We start from the raw sequence: 17,411 nt of genomic DNA, 5'->3' as shown, positions 1-17,411 counted from the left end.
GACCCTTTACAGCTTTATACACCAGTTACCATGTCTTACAGTGCAGTTAGCATTCTTTACATTGGCTATGGACACTCAGCACTATTAAGTTTTGAACTCTTCCCAAAGCTACAGCAGTGAATTTTTGAGGAATATCATTATAGCATTTCATTGTTTGTGGGTCTTTTTCTTATCCTGTCCTCTTTTCACAGTAAGTTAAGACATAAAGGAGGTCACAGCAGATTAAAAAATACAAATGTGAGGTCTATACTTGAGGAGTCAAAAATAACATGGAACTGAACCACCAAGTTCTATAATAAGAAAAGCCAAAGAATTTCTTTGAAGTGTCCTTGAAAAATTAGATTCTGTATAGGTTCTCATAACTATACACATCAGCACCCAAACAGAGTGCTTTTTGCAGTAGATTAGAAAACTTGGCAAGTATCAGATACAGGCATATTGGAAGGAGAATTAAGTGAGCACAACATTAGTATTTTGTAAGCTCTTGAAAGTATTGGTTTTGTTTCAGCTGTAGACAGTGCTGTGAGCTTTTAGGAAAGAAAACCAAATCAAAATTGTTTATCTGGAGTGAAGGTGGGGTTTGTTGTTCTTTAGTTCCTGGGTATTTTGATTCTGTATTTCTTGATTAATCTCTAAAATCAGTCTATTGAATAGATGCATTTTGCCCATCTAATACAGTATAACATTCCACTTTTATCTGAGAAGCAGAGTAGTCATGATCTCTGTTTTGAAAATGCAGGGGATCTTTTAGCAATCCCTGCACACTGTGAAAAGGCATAAGGCTTACATTTATTTTACCTAAATCCAGGTGCTTGACTTAGGAACTTAGTGACCAAAGTCTGCTGTATAGTCAGTAAATTTCTAAAAATTTCTAAAGAGTAAATTAGACCTCAAGTGGTCTAATTACCCTCTGGAAGAGCTCATTTCTCTCCATGACTTTGTGGGGAGCTTATGGCAGTTACACATCTAACTTGAGTGCCTGACATAGGTACCTAAAATTAGATAAGATGAAACTGTGCCCAAGTTTGCACTTAGCCTGATGTTCCTTTCAGTACAGTCTGAAGATGAAATTTAGGGCTTCAAAGAATGAGTGGGAGCAAAAGTATAAGAGTTGGCATAATCTAAGATTTAATTATCTTCTAAGTCAAGCAGAACTTTACCAAAGACCCTGACACAGACTGCTTTGATATCTAAAACAGCCTGTATAGGGTATGACGTGATGTCAGCGTCACCTGAGTAACTTCATAGATCAGATGTCCTAAAACTAGGTTTTTGTAAATGGAGAATAGATCAAATGCTGAACATAAAAGAAACAAAAGCCATCTGCCCTGTGATGCTGTCTAAGCCTTCAATTTTGAGTTGCTTAATCTAACAGTCTTGGAATATCAGACTTCAACCACAGGAACAAGATGAAATTTTTTAGGGAACATAGTTGCTTCAGAAATAAAGACTCTCGCATAACAGGGAACTTGGAGGTGCTTAAGCTATTATTTAAGTTTTATATTTGTAGTTTTTAATCTCAAACTGGGTTTGTGAATGGAGGCTATGTGTTGTGCCTTCCATTTAAATATCCTGTGATGAGACTGACTTCCTGCACTGTTTTTCTTCCAAGTTACATCATGCCTAAGGCATTTGCACAGAATTAATGGTACAGATGGAGAAGCGTAATGTAGATTTCATTGATGAGTGGAATTTGGTGATATATATGAAATGAAACAGTTTTAAATAGTTGATGCAAGTTTGCCAAAGTTAAAAACTGTTATGCATTCTTTTCAGTTTTATCAAATTTCTTACTCCACTGAAGGAGTAGAGTAAAAAGCAAAGTTTCCAGAAATACAGACTTTGTTCTCTAAAAAAAATTGCAAAATGAGATGTTGTTCTTAACAGAACTCTTCTTTTACTATGAAATGCAGTTTTATATGAATTTTTGCCGTCTTCAAATTCATAGGATCATAGTTTGGGTGAAAAGGGAACTTAAACATCACCTAGTTCCAACACCCCTGCCACGGGCAGGGACACCTTCCACTAGACCAGGTTGCTCAAAGCCCCATCTGTCCTGGCCTTGAACACTGCCAGGGATGGAATTGAAATTGAAATTGACGGCATTGAAACAAAGGATTTTATTTTAGATAGAATGGGGATTATATATATATTTTTTTTTTTAATCTAAAGCTATTCATTTACTTATATATTTATTTAGGTGGATGCTGTAACCTACTAAGGAGGTTGTGGGCTCAGAGGTCTTACAACACAGACAGGAGAAACATTAGGAAGGGAGACCTTGAACATCAGGATTGCATTCCTCCCTACAGGGTAATCTTCACTGTGGTCTCCCTAGGAAACACTACATAGATAGGATACTTGTCTATCAAGACAACAGTTAATAACATTATTTCTAGGAAGAAAGTTACTGACCCTGAGCCACCAAATAAATGAACAAAAGGAAGTGATTTTATTCCAAGTCATTGGTGATGTTTTCAGAAGATGAATTGCCCTAATTTTCAGCTTCCACCTAGGAATAATTAAATATCCTCCTTTTGGGAAACACCACCTCTCTCTCAAGGGAAGACCAGCTAGGTGTTCCCATACTACTGTACATCAGAACTTAACAGATGCAGCTTAACTCACAGCCTTTTTTGTCTAACAGCAAGATTTGAGCCTACCATAAATGTTTACCAAAGATCAACTGAGAGTAGCTAGTTTAATCACTTGGGTGAGACCTGATAATATGTAACCTTATTTAGTGTGAGTTTCTGCATGGGTACCAGATGAATGCAGATGGCTTTCAGTGACATGAAGACCTGCCTCACAGATTCTATGACCACACTACTAGCAGTTGGTAATGCAGACTAATATGTTTGAAGGGGGAGCATGTCTTCAGTTTTGAAACTGCTATTGCTTTGGTCATAAAGTGTCAGTTAGGAAGTGCCTGACCTGTCTTTGTGCTGGGAGCCTCATACTTCATGAGTAACAATATGGTTTTTTTCAAATGATACAAGAACCAGAATTTCAGGTGGAGTATCCTTTTTCTCTACTTAATTCCACTGGGTTACATTTGGGCTTGATTTTGCTGTATTCTTCTCAAAAGCATGCTGAAAATTTCGGTGGCCAGGAAATGTTGGGTTTAATAACTGGCCTATAAAAGTCTTCCATAACACATCTACAGTGGCTGTTTTCTGGTGAGATAGAGCTCTGTACTGCAGCTTGTTCTGTGTAAACCTGCATACCAATTATAAACCACTTCACTGCATCTCACTGAAAAAGTCCATTAGAAACAAAAGCAATTTCTTCTGAGTACAGTCCAAAGTATTTGTAGTTAATGTTGCTTAGCCTGAACTTTGATGAATAATATATTTTTATTCTCTTGGGCTTGTTTCCCCTGTAGATGTGTGCATGGTACCTGCTTGCCGATCAATGCGTTTTCATACAGTTGTAAATGCCTGCAGGGACATGGGGGAGTCCTCTGTGATGAAGAGGAAATGCTGTTTAACCCCTGCCAATCCATCAGGTGTAAACATGGCAAATGCAGGCTTTCAGGACTTGGGAAACCATATTGCGAATGCAGCAGTGGATACACGGGGGACAGCTGTGATAAAGGTAAAAAAAAATATGTTAATGTTGTTGTTTTGGTCTTAGAAAAGAGGTTTTTTTTATTAAAACATGAACAGCCAAAAACATTACCAATTTTTTTTTCCCACAACACACACATTTGTTGCTTTTTTTTTTACCATAAGAATTTATCTCAGTGAGAGAAAAATCAAACTTTTCCCATGAATTTGTTTACATTTTGAGGATTTTTTCATCAAATGTTTTGCTGTGAAAACATTTCTCTTTTTTACCTTTATTCAAAAACACATTTTTACTATATTTAACTGTTACCTTTTACCTGCTGTATCTTTCTGTATTTATTGTTTCTCTGCCTTCTGCAACTGAGAAGCCAAATCCAATGATTCTGCTCCTAGTTTTATCACAAACTCTACTTTTGACCTCTCAGCTTCAACTGATTTATCACAGCGAATTATGCAGGTGAGATGGATGAAAACAGGATGACTTTTCCCCCTACCTTTTTCTTTGTCCTTTGCCTATCAAAGCTCTCCCCCTCCCTCTCTTTCCCTTACCCAGATGGCATTTATTTTGTATTGTACATAGATGTGAATAGAACAGAAGAATATGGTTGTGGAACTTTTAACAGATGTCTTATTTTTAGCTGGTTTTATACCTCAGTAATTTATGAAGTTAGTGGACTGTAACTTGTTTTAAATAAGAGTTTGAATAATATTAAACTCCAGGTCTAATAAATTAAATTGCATGCTCTCTGAAACATTTCACTATGGTAAATAGAACCAGCTGCAAGCAATGTAGGAATAGAAGATGTGTATTTTTATAAAACAGGAAAAGATTTAAGCTTCCAATTTTCTTGTCATTGTAATAGCCTTGTATTTATGGTTTACTACACATAATACAACCTTTACTGAGAATAGGAGGTATAGGAAATAAAGCTCAGCATTAATCAAATTATGTTTGGTAGAACCACTAGTTTCTAATAGACAGGCTGAGTCAAACTTTAAAACACCAATCCCAACTGCAATTAGAAACACAGCATCTTCCTTAGCGACATCAACGATTCTTTGACCTGTGTCTCAAAAGTGCATCTCTTATTTTAAATACTGTTTTCTGCAGAAATCTCTTGTCGAGGGGAACGAATCCGAGATTACTACCAAAAGCAGCAAGGGTATGCTGCGTGCCAGACGACCAAGAAGGTATCGAGACTAGAATGTAAAGGAGGATGTTCAACCGGGCAGTGCTGTGGACCACTAAGAAGCAAGAGACGGAAATACTCTTTTGAATGCACTGATGGGTCATCATTTGTGGACGAGGTTGAAAAAGTGGTGAAGTGTGGCTGTACAAATTGTCTCTCCTAAGTGTCCCTGTCACACTTGTCTTTTGAAAATGTTGTATACTTATTGACCGTGTCGGACTAATTAATGCTTCATAGTGGAAATATTTGAAATATATTGTAAAATACAGAACAGACTTATTTTTATTATGAGAATAAAGACTTTTTCTTCATTTGAAAAGATTCAAGTGCTTGAACTGAGACTTCTCATAACCAAGAGGAGCTTTGAAGAAAAAAAAAAAAAAAAAAAAAAAAAGACCTGGTAACATTGCAACAGAGATGGGAAACTTTTAACTGCTTTTAACATGGATTCTTCTTTATAACATGCTGAAGATACACTGACACTATACACATGTGACTTTCAGCTTAACAGCTCAGAGATGAAATATTGACCAGAACATAAGGCTTGGTTTTTCACTTTCGTATCGGTATATTTTATTGGCTTGGCAGACCATACCAATCACTTACCTATGGATGAGGAAGCATTACAAGTGAAAAGAATCAGATTATGCAGAAATAACAATTGTATGAAATACATTTTATCTTTTGGAATTATTAAGCATCTTGAGAAGATGGGGTCCCATTTAACGGATGGGAAATGGGAGATATGAGAATATACTATAATCCTGAAATCTCCTGATGATGTATACTTTTATGTCAGCATGTTAGGAAAAGAAGCATAAAAAAGTGTTTATCTACCCTTTTCCAGTATTAATTTTTTGTAATATAAATGTTTGGGGATGATAAAAATAGATTATTGATGGATAAATTAGTAATAATATGGATTTCTGTTTCTATGAGTTCTAAACAACTCTATACAGTATTCAGTTTCATTGAGAAATATTTATTGTATCAAAGTACATTGTACTTAACCCTTTTAGGCGATCCCTTTTACTGTTTTTCAATGCTTTAATATATATTAATTTATATTTGTCCCAGTATTTTTGTATTTTTTTTTAAAGGACTTAAAAATCAGGATTTTTTGCAATAGAACTAACGTAGCATGTCGTCTTGGGGTAAATGTTTTCGGTCTTTTTCCTCTCCTTCCCCTTCCCTTTTTCTTTTCCTTAGAATCTGACCACTTGGTGTCACTGAATCTGAAAGTGATGACAATCTGCAGTTTTCACGTACAGCAGATATTCAGGACACCTTCCAAGAACCCATAATGTATGACAGAAAATGTTTTTACACTAGGTGGCAATTGTAGAGAAGTTGATTTTCCCTATATACAGTACTTACAGAAAATAAGGTGGCATGTAGAAAATGACATTAGAAGGTAGATCTTTATAAATTAATATTCCCATGGAGCTCTTTACCTTTTTTATAAAAAAGAAAAAAAAAAAAGGCTGTGCTATCAAGAACTGTGACTTTCCCCAAATAATAAAACTACTTCACTGCCCTAATGTTCCCCACGTTAACATGTTGCTGCTAAATTATAATGTAGAATTGGTAATCAATAGTGGGTTGTGTTCTTCTTTCAGTAAAACCCAGGGTACCCTGTAAAAATGCAGATGTTTTTCAATTTTATTTTATTATTTTTTTTACAAAAAAGTTAGATGTACATGTGTAATGCAGTGTGCTTTGTCTTATTTGGACTGATATCAGTAATGCTACTGATGTTTGTAAATTAAACAGATATTTACTTCATTAACATCTTTTATTTGTATTCTTCTGAGAAGTTTAAATTGTCTATCAGCCTTTAATTAAACATTTGTAGTTGCATAGAATATTTGGTAAAAAACAGAATAAAACCCAACCCTAGATCTAGTGTATTCATTGCTGAAAATCTGAAGAAGGAATTAACTTGGGATTATTACACCTACAGGCGGTGACATCTGAAAATGTTGGCTCATTACAAACACAGCTGAACTCATACCAAAATTAACGAAAGGCTTCTTATAAGTACACTGCATGAAAAGGCAAACTGAATCTCTCCTAATATTTTAATGGTTATCCAAATGACAATTTGACAGCTCTTTTAGCAAGTAATTTGATTCTTCAGAGGGATTAATTGTCACTAATCTTGGACTAAGTATTTGAAATTTAAGCAATTGGATGGGATGATACTGAAGCAGGTTTCTCTTCTGTAATATAATTTTTACAGAAAATTCTGTATTTATTTTACTTAGTTTGCTTTAGAATTTGTCTGAATGTGCAATGAAACAGCCTTTGGCGTGAGGCCACCTTTGCAGTTTGTATGACTTCTAAAAATTCTTCTGTAAATACGGGTAGCTTTGAGGAAAAAAAAGCCATTTTTGCGTAACAGTACTTACATAGCATTCTTGGTGAAACAGTATTATTTTTCTGTGTATGATCAAAATCCCTGTACCAAGTATCTGGAGTTGGACTGCTCTGTCCTCATACTGACAGAGAAAAAGGAATTTTGCGCTGTATTCAGGCAATGCTAGCAGCTACTGGGGATCCTGAGGCCAGCAAGACAGGGCCTTTTTGTGGTCTTTAAGCAGAACCAAACAAAAACTTAAAACAAAACAAAAAACAAACAAACAAAAAAAGAAAAACCCAGCAAACAAAAAAGAAAACAAAACAACAGAAAAACCCCAACAAACCAAACCAAACCAAAAAAAAAAACCCAAACAAACAACAAAAAACAACTTTGGCACCTACCCCTCTGGAGGAATATAAGGCACCTACATAAAACAGTGACTCAGCTCACACCTTAAAAACCTGAGCAGCCCTGTATTCTCACCACTGGAAGTCCTGCAGCACCAACAAGGTGTGTTACTCTGCATGACGAGAGAACTTTTCTCAGTGAGATGAGTCACCCTGAAACCTTTTTGCCTAAATCAAGTTTCTTGTTATATTGCTGTAATAGGCTGCCTTCTGCTCACATTCGCCAAAAGAGAAATGGGGATCTGAGGGAACTGTAGCTTTAAACATAGCTAACCAGTGGAGAATTTAGTTCAGTGCAGAACACTCCAGACACATAGGTCTTCATTCAAAAACATGTTATACACCTTTTAACACAGCGCTCGGGGATTAGGTTTCTCTCCTAGGGTCAGAGGAGAGAACGTATGAGAGGAATCACTCATGCAGTCTGCTTTGAATGTATTGAATCGAATGCATAAAAACCATTGGATCTGAAGGATACGAATCAGTATGGTAACCAAGTTGCTCACTTTGAGTTAGTACTACGTACAATTCAAATTCTTTTTTAATTAGGAACCAAGAAAACTGAAACTTGACAATGCCGTCATTTTCTGCCAATATTCTTAAAAGCTGTAAAAGAGAAAGCACATGAATAGTGCTTAATTTGTACTGGTTCATGCACAATTCATACTGTCATCTCACAGATGACAAAAATGTGAAAAAGCATGAAAAAAAGACCACTCAAATTAAATAGTAACAAGTCACTGCTTTTTTGTTAACATTGAAAGTCAATTCAGAATAGGCACTATCACACATGGAACCAGATTCTGCAGTCTGCATTAAAGCTTCTGGGGGAGATGGATATGTGAGTTGTAGAAATACTGGTTTAAGCAAACAAATGATGGGCTTTGAACAAGCTTTGAGAAATACAGTTTATTTTCTAAGCTCTACTGTAGTAACAGTTTTGTCTTGTATCCAGAATACTTTGCATTGCCATATGGGGATATTATGAGCTTCTGTATTACAAGAATCATTGTAATATGATGATGCTTTCTGTAGATGCCACAGTCAATATGATATTCATATAGTGTTACAAAGGTATTTGCCTGGAAAGACCGGAATGCAGAGGCTTAATAGATGACAAAAATCTGGCAGACCTGGTGATCTGTGGAATGAATGTACTTGCAGGGTAGTAGCAAGGCAATGGAGAAAGTGGATGTCACCATTTAATTTTTATGAGATGAGTGATGATTAAGAGATGCGGGGGAGAGTGGTATGTTTTGGAAAGGAGCTTGCTGTTAAGAAGAAAATGCCCAGAAGTTTTGGAAAAGTGTCAGAGTGTTGGTGGCTGTTTGCATTGAAGCTCTATTTTGGGAGCCTTATCTGTTACTGCTTGAAACTTACGTCTTTAAAAGAAACCTCTTTACAGTTCTGAAAAATATGCACTTGATCTTTCTATCTGGAGTTAACCCTATTGTCTGAGGAAAAGTTTTATCTTTTGAAAGCAATTCAGAATCCCATCTTTTGGTTCCTTTTTGTTTGCCTTTAGAAGTGAGTGTTAATTCTTGCAGTAGCTCATTAGACATGCAAGTGTCTGTGCTTCAGCTATGCCACCTTACAGTGGAGAGCCTGGCACATAATTTCAGTTCCCATAAAGTGCAAATCCCCATTTGAGCCATTCAGGATTCTTGGCTTTTAGAAGAAATACCTATGCACTGAGCTGGTATCTCCAATCTATTTAAGATTCCTACAGTGGAAATCAGAAAATTGTTGGTAGTTGTGACTATGTAGGGGCTGTCAGGAGTAAAGTAAAACTGAAGTGTTTGCCTGCACGCCTGGAGAGCCTGGCTCAGCCTGGAGAGCCTACTGTTTTACTGTGTTCTTTATGTATTGTGTTCCTGGGAGAGCGGGAAGTCATTGTGCTCATCCTTTCAGAAATGTCTGAGAGTAGAGGGATTTTGTGTCCTTTTGCAAATAAATTGTCTAGGCTGGAAATCATAGGCCTCTCTGGCCCTCAGCCAGGTTAAACTGTGTATGTATACCTTAATATCAGCCATCATCCTGGACACCAACAGTTCCTGACGTTAAAAAAGTGAGTAAGTTTTGCTCTCAGTTTAATAAAACACAGATGGGAAAAGCAAACCAAACATAGAGTTAACAGCTCTATTCACTAGTCTCCTGGGCTCCATGTGATTAAATCAGAGTTGGAGGGTATGTTCCTGCTGCTGCTGTTCTGGCCAGTGTCCGTAGGGGTGATGGCCAGCAAAGAAGTATTCTGTCAGTGCTGCATGTCATTTGTCAAGCTGAGAAAAAACAGTCGTCTCACTGAACAGCAAGACTTCTGGCTATCCACGGTCCCAGCAAATACGCTCCAGCTCTACAGCATGACACCCATGCTGCAGGAATTTTGCTCAGCCATGGGAACAGACTTTAAAACTGCCTCCCAGATCCACAGCTTAATTTCAAAATGTTGATCTTGGTAATGCTTTCTGATCTTTACAACTCCATCCTTTTATTTCATTCCAGTTCAGAGGTAAATTCCTTTAATTCTGAACGTCAAGCCTCAGTACTCTCAGTCGCTGCCCTATACTACATACAGGAGGTTAAGACTTCTCTTCTGTTCCTTTTTTAGGTATTCGTTAACTTTGGTAGAGGGATCAGAAGACCTGCCTTAAAGAAGAAGAGAGAGGTTATACATCCAGTTACAGAGATCAGATATTTTCATGTCCTTTATAATTTCGAAAATGTTACATACACCCCCCTCCCCACCCCCACCCCCCGCCCCCGGAGCAGTCTGACATCCACAGATTGATATAAACTTAATACTTTGTGGATTTATAGACTCAGACAAGGGGAATTGTTATCTGTTTTTGTCAGCTATAACTTTTTTTTTTGTCTTCATTCTTTTTAGGATACTTTTCTGTATCATAAGAGACAAGTAAAGATAGAATTAATGTGCCTGGGTTGCTTTACTCTGTCATTGAAGTTCTTTAAAAAGATCCAGTAGCTCTTTTTCCAGGACATTTTTATTCTTTCTCATAGTTTTTCATATTTTGGGCTTCAGTGTGTTGTTTCTGTATGAAACTTTGTCCACTTTGTTTAATTTCCAGGACAGATTTAATCCTTCTAAAGAGAGAGAAAGGATACCTTTTTTTTCCTGCAGCTGTGCCTAAAATCTCTCACAGCACATCTTTAGAAGTATGTTTCTTTCAAAGTCCTCTGAGAATAAGTTAACTTGAGCTGTTTTGACTGCAAATTTGGCTTTTTTGCTTCTGATTAGCTTTATTTATTTAATCACATTTCTGTGTTTCTGCTATGGTAACAGCAATAAGAGCAGTACCAGCTGACCTCTGCTTTAGAAGTTGGTTGCTGTTTTGAAATAGCAAGTTTAAAGAGGTTTATATTTGCCTGTTCTCTCTCCTTTTTCTTTTTTTTTTTTTTCCTTTTTTTTTTTTTTTTTTTTGCAATTGGATTGCCTTCCATATCAGTTCACCCATTTTTGTGCAGTTTTATGATTATTCTGTAAAGGAAATGTAAGAACATGAATTGTCAACAGTAATAAAACCGACCACAGAAGATACATTGATCTACCAAAAAAAAAATAGTTTCTAAACTGAGATCACAAGTTACTATTCATTAATTGTTACCTTCATTTTTGCTGAACAAACTGTTATATGATTAGTGAACAAAGACATTAAGCAACCTCCAAGTACACTCCTAGAAATAATCAATGCAGTGTGTCCAGGGCTGGAGAAGGAAGAAAAAGGGGCCTAAGAGTTATCTAATTCTGGTACACCTTTTGTGGAGAGGGAGGTTTGGGCATATTTCTGGGTCTGAATATCCACGGTGAGACCATGTGGCACTGCATAGACTCCACTGCAGAAAAATGTTTACAATTACCCTAAATAAATAAAAAAATAAACTAATGAGAAACTTTACAAAGCAGCTTAAAAACAAGAAGCAGAAGGTTTGTTAAGTCTGGCTTGATTAAAGCAGTGCTCATCATCCATTATCACAAAGCATGGACCAGCCTTTGGCATTCACCCCTTCCCCGAAGCTCCAGGCACTCCAGACACTCCTTGCTTCTCACCCACCAGGTTCCAGACCCGGCTGTGCCTGCCATTCCCGCAGCCATCCCTGACGAGACACTTCTTCCTTCCCTTCCCAGTAAGTCACAGCAATCCCCTTCCTGCGTGTGCGTTCACTGAGGTAACTGGAGGCATCTGGTGAGGGCAAAACACCACACTGGTGATGGAAAGAACGGTCTCTGTCTAATTAATATTTGAGCATATAAAAATCCAGTGTTATTTATTAAACTGTAACAGCAATGTGTTCGTACAAGTCAGCAGGAATGGTGGCTGGTGTAAGTAATAGAACTCCCATTCTGTGTGTGACGCGGAGAACGCAGCCTCTTCGTTTTCATTCTGAAAAGCATGTGTAACTTCGGGTTAATTGGAAGGAAGGAGAAAGAGACTGAGCGCTAACTGAAAATCTGCTCAGCAACCACAGTCAAAAGCTATAAACAAACAAAAATTATGCCCCAGTTTGTTTTGTGGGTTGTTTTGTTTTGTTTTGTTTTAACTAAGAGAACAAAGAACAAACAATCAAATAGGTAAGGTATAAGTGCCTGGGAAATAAGAATGCTAAAAATGAACCATCTCTGGCTACATCAAAATGCTGGGCAGTGAACACACAAGGGAATTAACTGCTGCAGTTCCTCATGGGTAACAAGTACAGCCATGTATTTCCAAAATTCTGTAGAAAGGGAACTTATAGCCCAGAAAGTAGGGGCCAGCCACAAGCCATCCTACTGTTAATTCATGCTGACATGAAAGAACCGTTTGGGAATAACTTCTTTGGGCAGAAGTGATCACAGTCCATCTGAATTTCACATGGTAATGAACAGGCTTGTAAAATGCAGAAAAACAACGGTATTAGAGCACAGAGAAGAAAATATTACAGATTTAAGACATCTAGGGCCAGATTCACTGTAGGCTTATGCTGCTTCATGCTGTTTCAGTGATGCAAAGCAGCTGTAAACCCAACGCAGCTGGCCTGGAGCCACTACATCTATCTGCTGGAAAAAGGAGTTAATGATTTCAGTGCACCAAACCTGGGTTTGCAACTGCAGTCCACGCTCCAGCGTGTTGACTACAGGAGCCATCATTTGTGGTACTTTGGAAAAGACTTTTGTGCCCCTCTCACTCGGCTCTGCCCCTTTTTCTCATGTAAGCAGTGCCGAGGATTTGTGGGAAAGGAGCTTGCTTGCTTACCAGTGCTGCTCTCCAGACTACAGAGGATTGAAGAGAATTGGCAAATCATTTTCCGCAATAGCAATCAAAAATGGACGACAAGAGGTCTTTAACCAAAAAAAAAAAAAAAAAAAAAAAGAAAAAAGGAGTACTATTGTAGTAAAACTGCTTCTAGTGAAGTCAGTATTTCTTTGATACTCATTTTTAAAGACCCACTTAATTGTGGCTCCATAAGAAAGCATTATGGAAAACAGACTCTTGCACAATCTTTAGTGCGCATGTATATATATACACACATATATAAGGGCAGAAAGTATATACCTTCTGTTTTTTTGTTTTTCAGGATGTGAACTTATCTGTGCTTTTTGGTTCCCCTGAGCAGCTCTGAACAACAGCAGGTATGATTAAGAATTCAAGGTAGCTGGCAGCGAGGAAGTTTGACCTAATATATCTTGACTTCGTACTCTATACTTTCAAACGCAGCATGTCTGCGTGGTACACACTGTAATTTACCGGGGCACAGCATATCTGTTTTAGTCACATGCATGCACTGAAATAGCTGTGTGCACATGGAGATCACTTCTCTTTTTTGGGGGTGTTTTGTTGTCGGGGTTTTTTTGATTTTAGCCAAATTACGGGATCAAAGCCATGTAAAACCTTTTGTAATGAAACTTGAAGCCACATGTAATGAAACCAGATAGTTTTCCCTTTCTGATCTAAAGTCTTTCCTGTTTTCAGGCATTACTATAAACGTACATCTTGGTCCAGTCTGTAACTTGCTCCAGCTTGGATTAGATTTGCAAACAGTTTGATGAATCTGGGATGATTTATAGCTTTAAGTAGAAAGAAAACAAACAACAGAATCTAATGTTTGGCCTGTTTTAGGCTCAAAATCAAGCATAACCTCCTACTGACTCCTTTGGGATTTTTGTGTCTTCTCAAATCCCAAAAAGAAAGCACCCCACTGAATCCTAAATCCAACATGAAAAAGATACTGCAGTGGTAAATGTAGAAGTAAGTTTCACAAATATCCTTTCCTTTTCTGAGAGATTTCCATTTAGGCTTAAATGAGGAATTTGTACAGAGGCAGATTAGGGAAAATATTTCTTCCTTAGTACAAAGAGCTGGATGTACTCCTCTTTGTTCAGAAGACAAGCAGTATATCTACCAAAGAGTATTTTATTCATGCAATCCACAAACTTGTTCATTCTCTTTTAATTCAGCTTAAAAGGAAGATGACAAATACCACCAGGGAGCTGTTTAGCTAAGGGAAGTGTAACATTCAGAAAAATCAATACAGATTTGCAAAGAGAACATGGCTTAAACTTAGCATGAAAATAATGTGAGTTATAGCAGCTCTAAGGATTCCTATTTCCTCCCTACTTTTAAGTATACTAAGTCTAGATATAAGATGCGTCTTCAGAGAATAAGGGGCAGTCTGTGAAGAATATCCTACACCATCATTTCACAAAGTGGATTCTTTCAAAAATGCTTCTTTACTTGTTTAAAGAAATCCGTAGGGCCGGGATTTTCTTCAGAAATAATGGTGGTTCTTGGTATTTTTACCTGCAAACAAATGCACATACGCCAGGTGACACCCTTATCTGGGCCAGGCCACCTTTGCTTTCAGCATCAGCAAGCAGAAAGAGAACAAATCAATCCCACAAGAAACAGCTGTGCAAAATATGTCTTAAGCAGAATCTGAGTGAGTGGATGCTTTGCTCTGTTGGACTGGTGTGGGTAACACTCCCTCCCGCTTAAGGGAGAAGCTCAAACAAAAAGCTGATTGGAGCTGTTTGTGTATTCCAGTATTTGGCAAGAGGAATAGAATATATATTTTGAGACACCCTAATTCCCATATAACCATAAAATAATAGCTTCAACAATCCCAGATCTTTAAAAACATAATACTGAAGGTCTCTCTGACTGTTGGGATTTTGTGCACACAAATAAGATTACAGAAGTGTGACCCTACAAGCCTTAAACCACATCTCTTTCTATTATCAAAATTTAATTCCTGGGCTAAAAGGATTTCAATCTCTTATCACTTTACAATACATTCAACATTTAAATTTTCTTTCTTATTTAAAGGCATCCTAAGCAAGAGATCAGTGTTTATGTTCTAACACATCATGTTTCCTTTTACTATCAACACTGGGTCCTCTCCAAGGACAGATGGACAGTTGAGGCTCAGCAACCTAGCCATGAAATCCATCCACACCGTGTGTAAGGTCAATCATGCACAAACCCATTTAGCCACCCTTTAAAATTCACTTCAATCCTTTAATTCAATCTACACCCAAATGCTGTTTTCCTCCATCTGAGGCATGAAAATGTATACAACAGATTCAGAAAAATTCCACATAATTATCCTGGTTGGATGTGAATTTCCTTCAATCTTTGATCTATAATGTAGTAATGTGTCAGCTTGACCAAACTAGTTTTATGTGCAGGAAATAAGACAAGCTGAGTAGCTTCATGGTTAATTGATTAAAAGGTTCTAAAGAAGGTGCAAGATCAAAGAGCAACTTAATGGTTTTATGTTACTCTAGAGAACTGTTGGTCCACTTGTCTGACAAGACTGACCTTGGGCAATGAAGTAACAGGCAATTAAAAAAAAACCCTTCAAAACTAAAACACAGATCATATTTATCTAGTTCACCCTTCTTATTTCCTTTAGCAAGTAATAGGTGGCACACCCCAGTGCCCTAAGACAAGTTGCATTTTGTTAGCCTTCTACACCATACAGTCTAAATACTGAGTACACAGAATTGACTGTTGCCTATACTTGCCCTGAAGAGAAAAAAAACAAACCAAAACAAAACCAAAAAAAATCCCAGAAACTCAGAATCACAGGAGGCCATGCTGGCTATGGAAGCAAACATAGTTCCTTGTAGAGTTTTTGGTCTGTGGAATCACTGAGCTCCCTCGGCCATCTTCACTGGCATTGGGAGCCGGTGACATCTCGTAGCTTGCAAGACTGGCTCATCTTGAGAAGTATATTAGGAATTTGGAGCTGCTCTCAAATAACATAACTGCTTCCAATGAAGGAAAGGAACAAATAATAATGCATTGACTCTTAAAGAATAATTTAATAAGGCCATTGTCTAAATGACACTTTAAAACCCCAAATACTTTCTGCTTAGGCTGTCATCACTAGGCTGTTCAAGACTCTCCTGAGCACAGTGTGGTTTATGTCTTCTGAATATGACATTATACTTACAGAGGTAAAAGAGAAATACTAGGAACACTGGGCAAAGGAAGGCAAGAACTGCACGCAGTAAGATTTCCACAAGCTGCACCAGGAGCTGAATCCAAATTTTTCTCAATCCTGGTCCAGTGTGGTATTTTGTACCCATGACTGGATAATGTTTTGCTTTACTTGAACAATTAGGATAATCCGTTAATGCACCAACTGCATTAAAATATTACTCCAGTAATAAGACTGGAGTTAGACTCAGTCTGGCACTCACTTCTACCAGTAACTCAGTCTCCAGTGTTTGGGTTTGTGGAAAACAATATTCCAGGTGCTTACAAGTCAGATGCAGCCTTCGCTTTGCACAGCAATGGCTTCACAAGTCAAACATAGAGTTACATTAAATGGAAAAAAAAAGCACATTTTCCTTATTCTGCATTAATCGCATTCTCATGTTACGTGTTTTTCCATGTATTTTCTAATGCTTACATGGATACTCCTGCTCCTTACCAGCAAATTTTCACCTCATTACTGTGAAGTAAAGGTCCCTGCCTCAGGCAGTCCTGCCCCTGTTTCTACCTTAGCAAAGAAGAGATACTCATTCTCTAGATATCTATCTCCCCCACCCCACCCCCCAACATCATCAGGAGACCTTGACCATGTGACAAGAGATACCACAAGATGCCCATCGCTTAGAGTAAAAATATGAAGGCATCATTCAGCCTGACAACAACGCCCCTTGAAGGAAAGTTGGTCTGTTAGAGGTGCTTAGCAAATGACTTGAATAGCATCAGCGACTGCAAACAGAGATAGACAGTCACAGAAAATGTCAGGAGACAGAGAAGCTTGGGAAGACTCATCTGTGGATTATAATTTAATTAACACATCTGACCAGTGTGTTAATGACACCATACTATGCTCTACCATTAATGTCTTCTATTTACACGAACATGACTTTCAGGTCAAGGATGTAAAAGTTCCCTGTTGCTCTATTTACTTAAAACAAACAAACAAAACCCTAGTACTGCTCCTGCTGGCCTGCTTCACTTCACAAAGAAGAATACCCCACTTGAGCTGACCAGCTGACAGCTCTGCTAAGTGCCTGATAAGCTGCCTTTCCTGGGTCACCACTGAGTGGGAACTTCTGAGCTGTGTAATGGGATTAGCTTTCCCACACCATTCCCGGAGAGCCCATTGTGGAAAGAGGAATAGTTTTATTCATGGCAACAAGTCCAACACAAACCCTTGGCAAGCCAAATTAAGGAAAAAAAAATAAATAAACAAATGGAGTTTTGGCAGAACCTGGGATTTGCCCTATTGGAAATTTCTTTGTAAACTGATGGAGAAGTTGACTGATCTGAAATGGACGACTATGTTGACAATAGAGCTAAATAACTCATTGAAGACTCCTCTTTTGTTTTGATAAAAGATCTTTCATTGCCTCAAAGCCCTTTCCTTC

General features: G+C 37.7%; 1 protein-coding gene across 13 annotated transcripts in view; it reads left to right on the top strand.

The window, feature by feature from the left end:
• SLIT2 (slit guidance ligand 2) overlaps window positions 1-5,078 on the top strand; it is a 266,328-nt gene extending 261,250 nt beyond the window's left edge. For 11 of the 13 annotated variants that reach the window (XM_080371347.1, XM_080371341.1, XM_080371340.1 and 8 more), the window contains 2 exons: window positions 3,386-3,597; window positions 4,681-5,078. In XM_080371347.1, the coding sequence (XP_080227473.1) occupies window positions 3,386-3,597; window positions 4,681-4,922 (454 nt within the window). In that variant the 3' untranslated portion in view covers window positions 4,923-5,078. Of the gene's footprint in view, window positions 1-3,385; window positions 3,598-3,937; window positions 4,027-4,680 lie in introns of all 13 variants that reach the window. The other 2 variants (XM_080371346.1, XM_080371339.1) reach the window with 1 other exon arrangement.
• The last annotated feature ends 12,333 nt before the right edge of the window (window positions 5,079-17,411 follow it).

Source organism: Falco punctatus (assembly GCF_963210335.1).
Source record: "Falco punctatus genome assembly, chromosome: 1".
NCBI lineage: Eukaryota > Metazoa > Chordata > Aves > Falconiformes > Falconidae > Falco > Falco punctatus.
The sequence above is the reverse complement of the archived record's forward strand: the minus strand, read 5'-3'. Positions and strand labels throughout refer to the sequence as shown.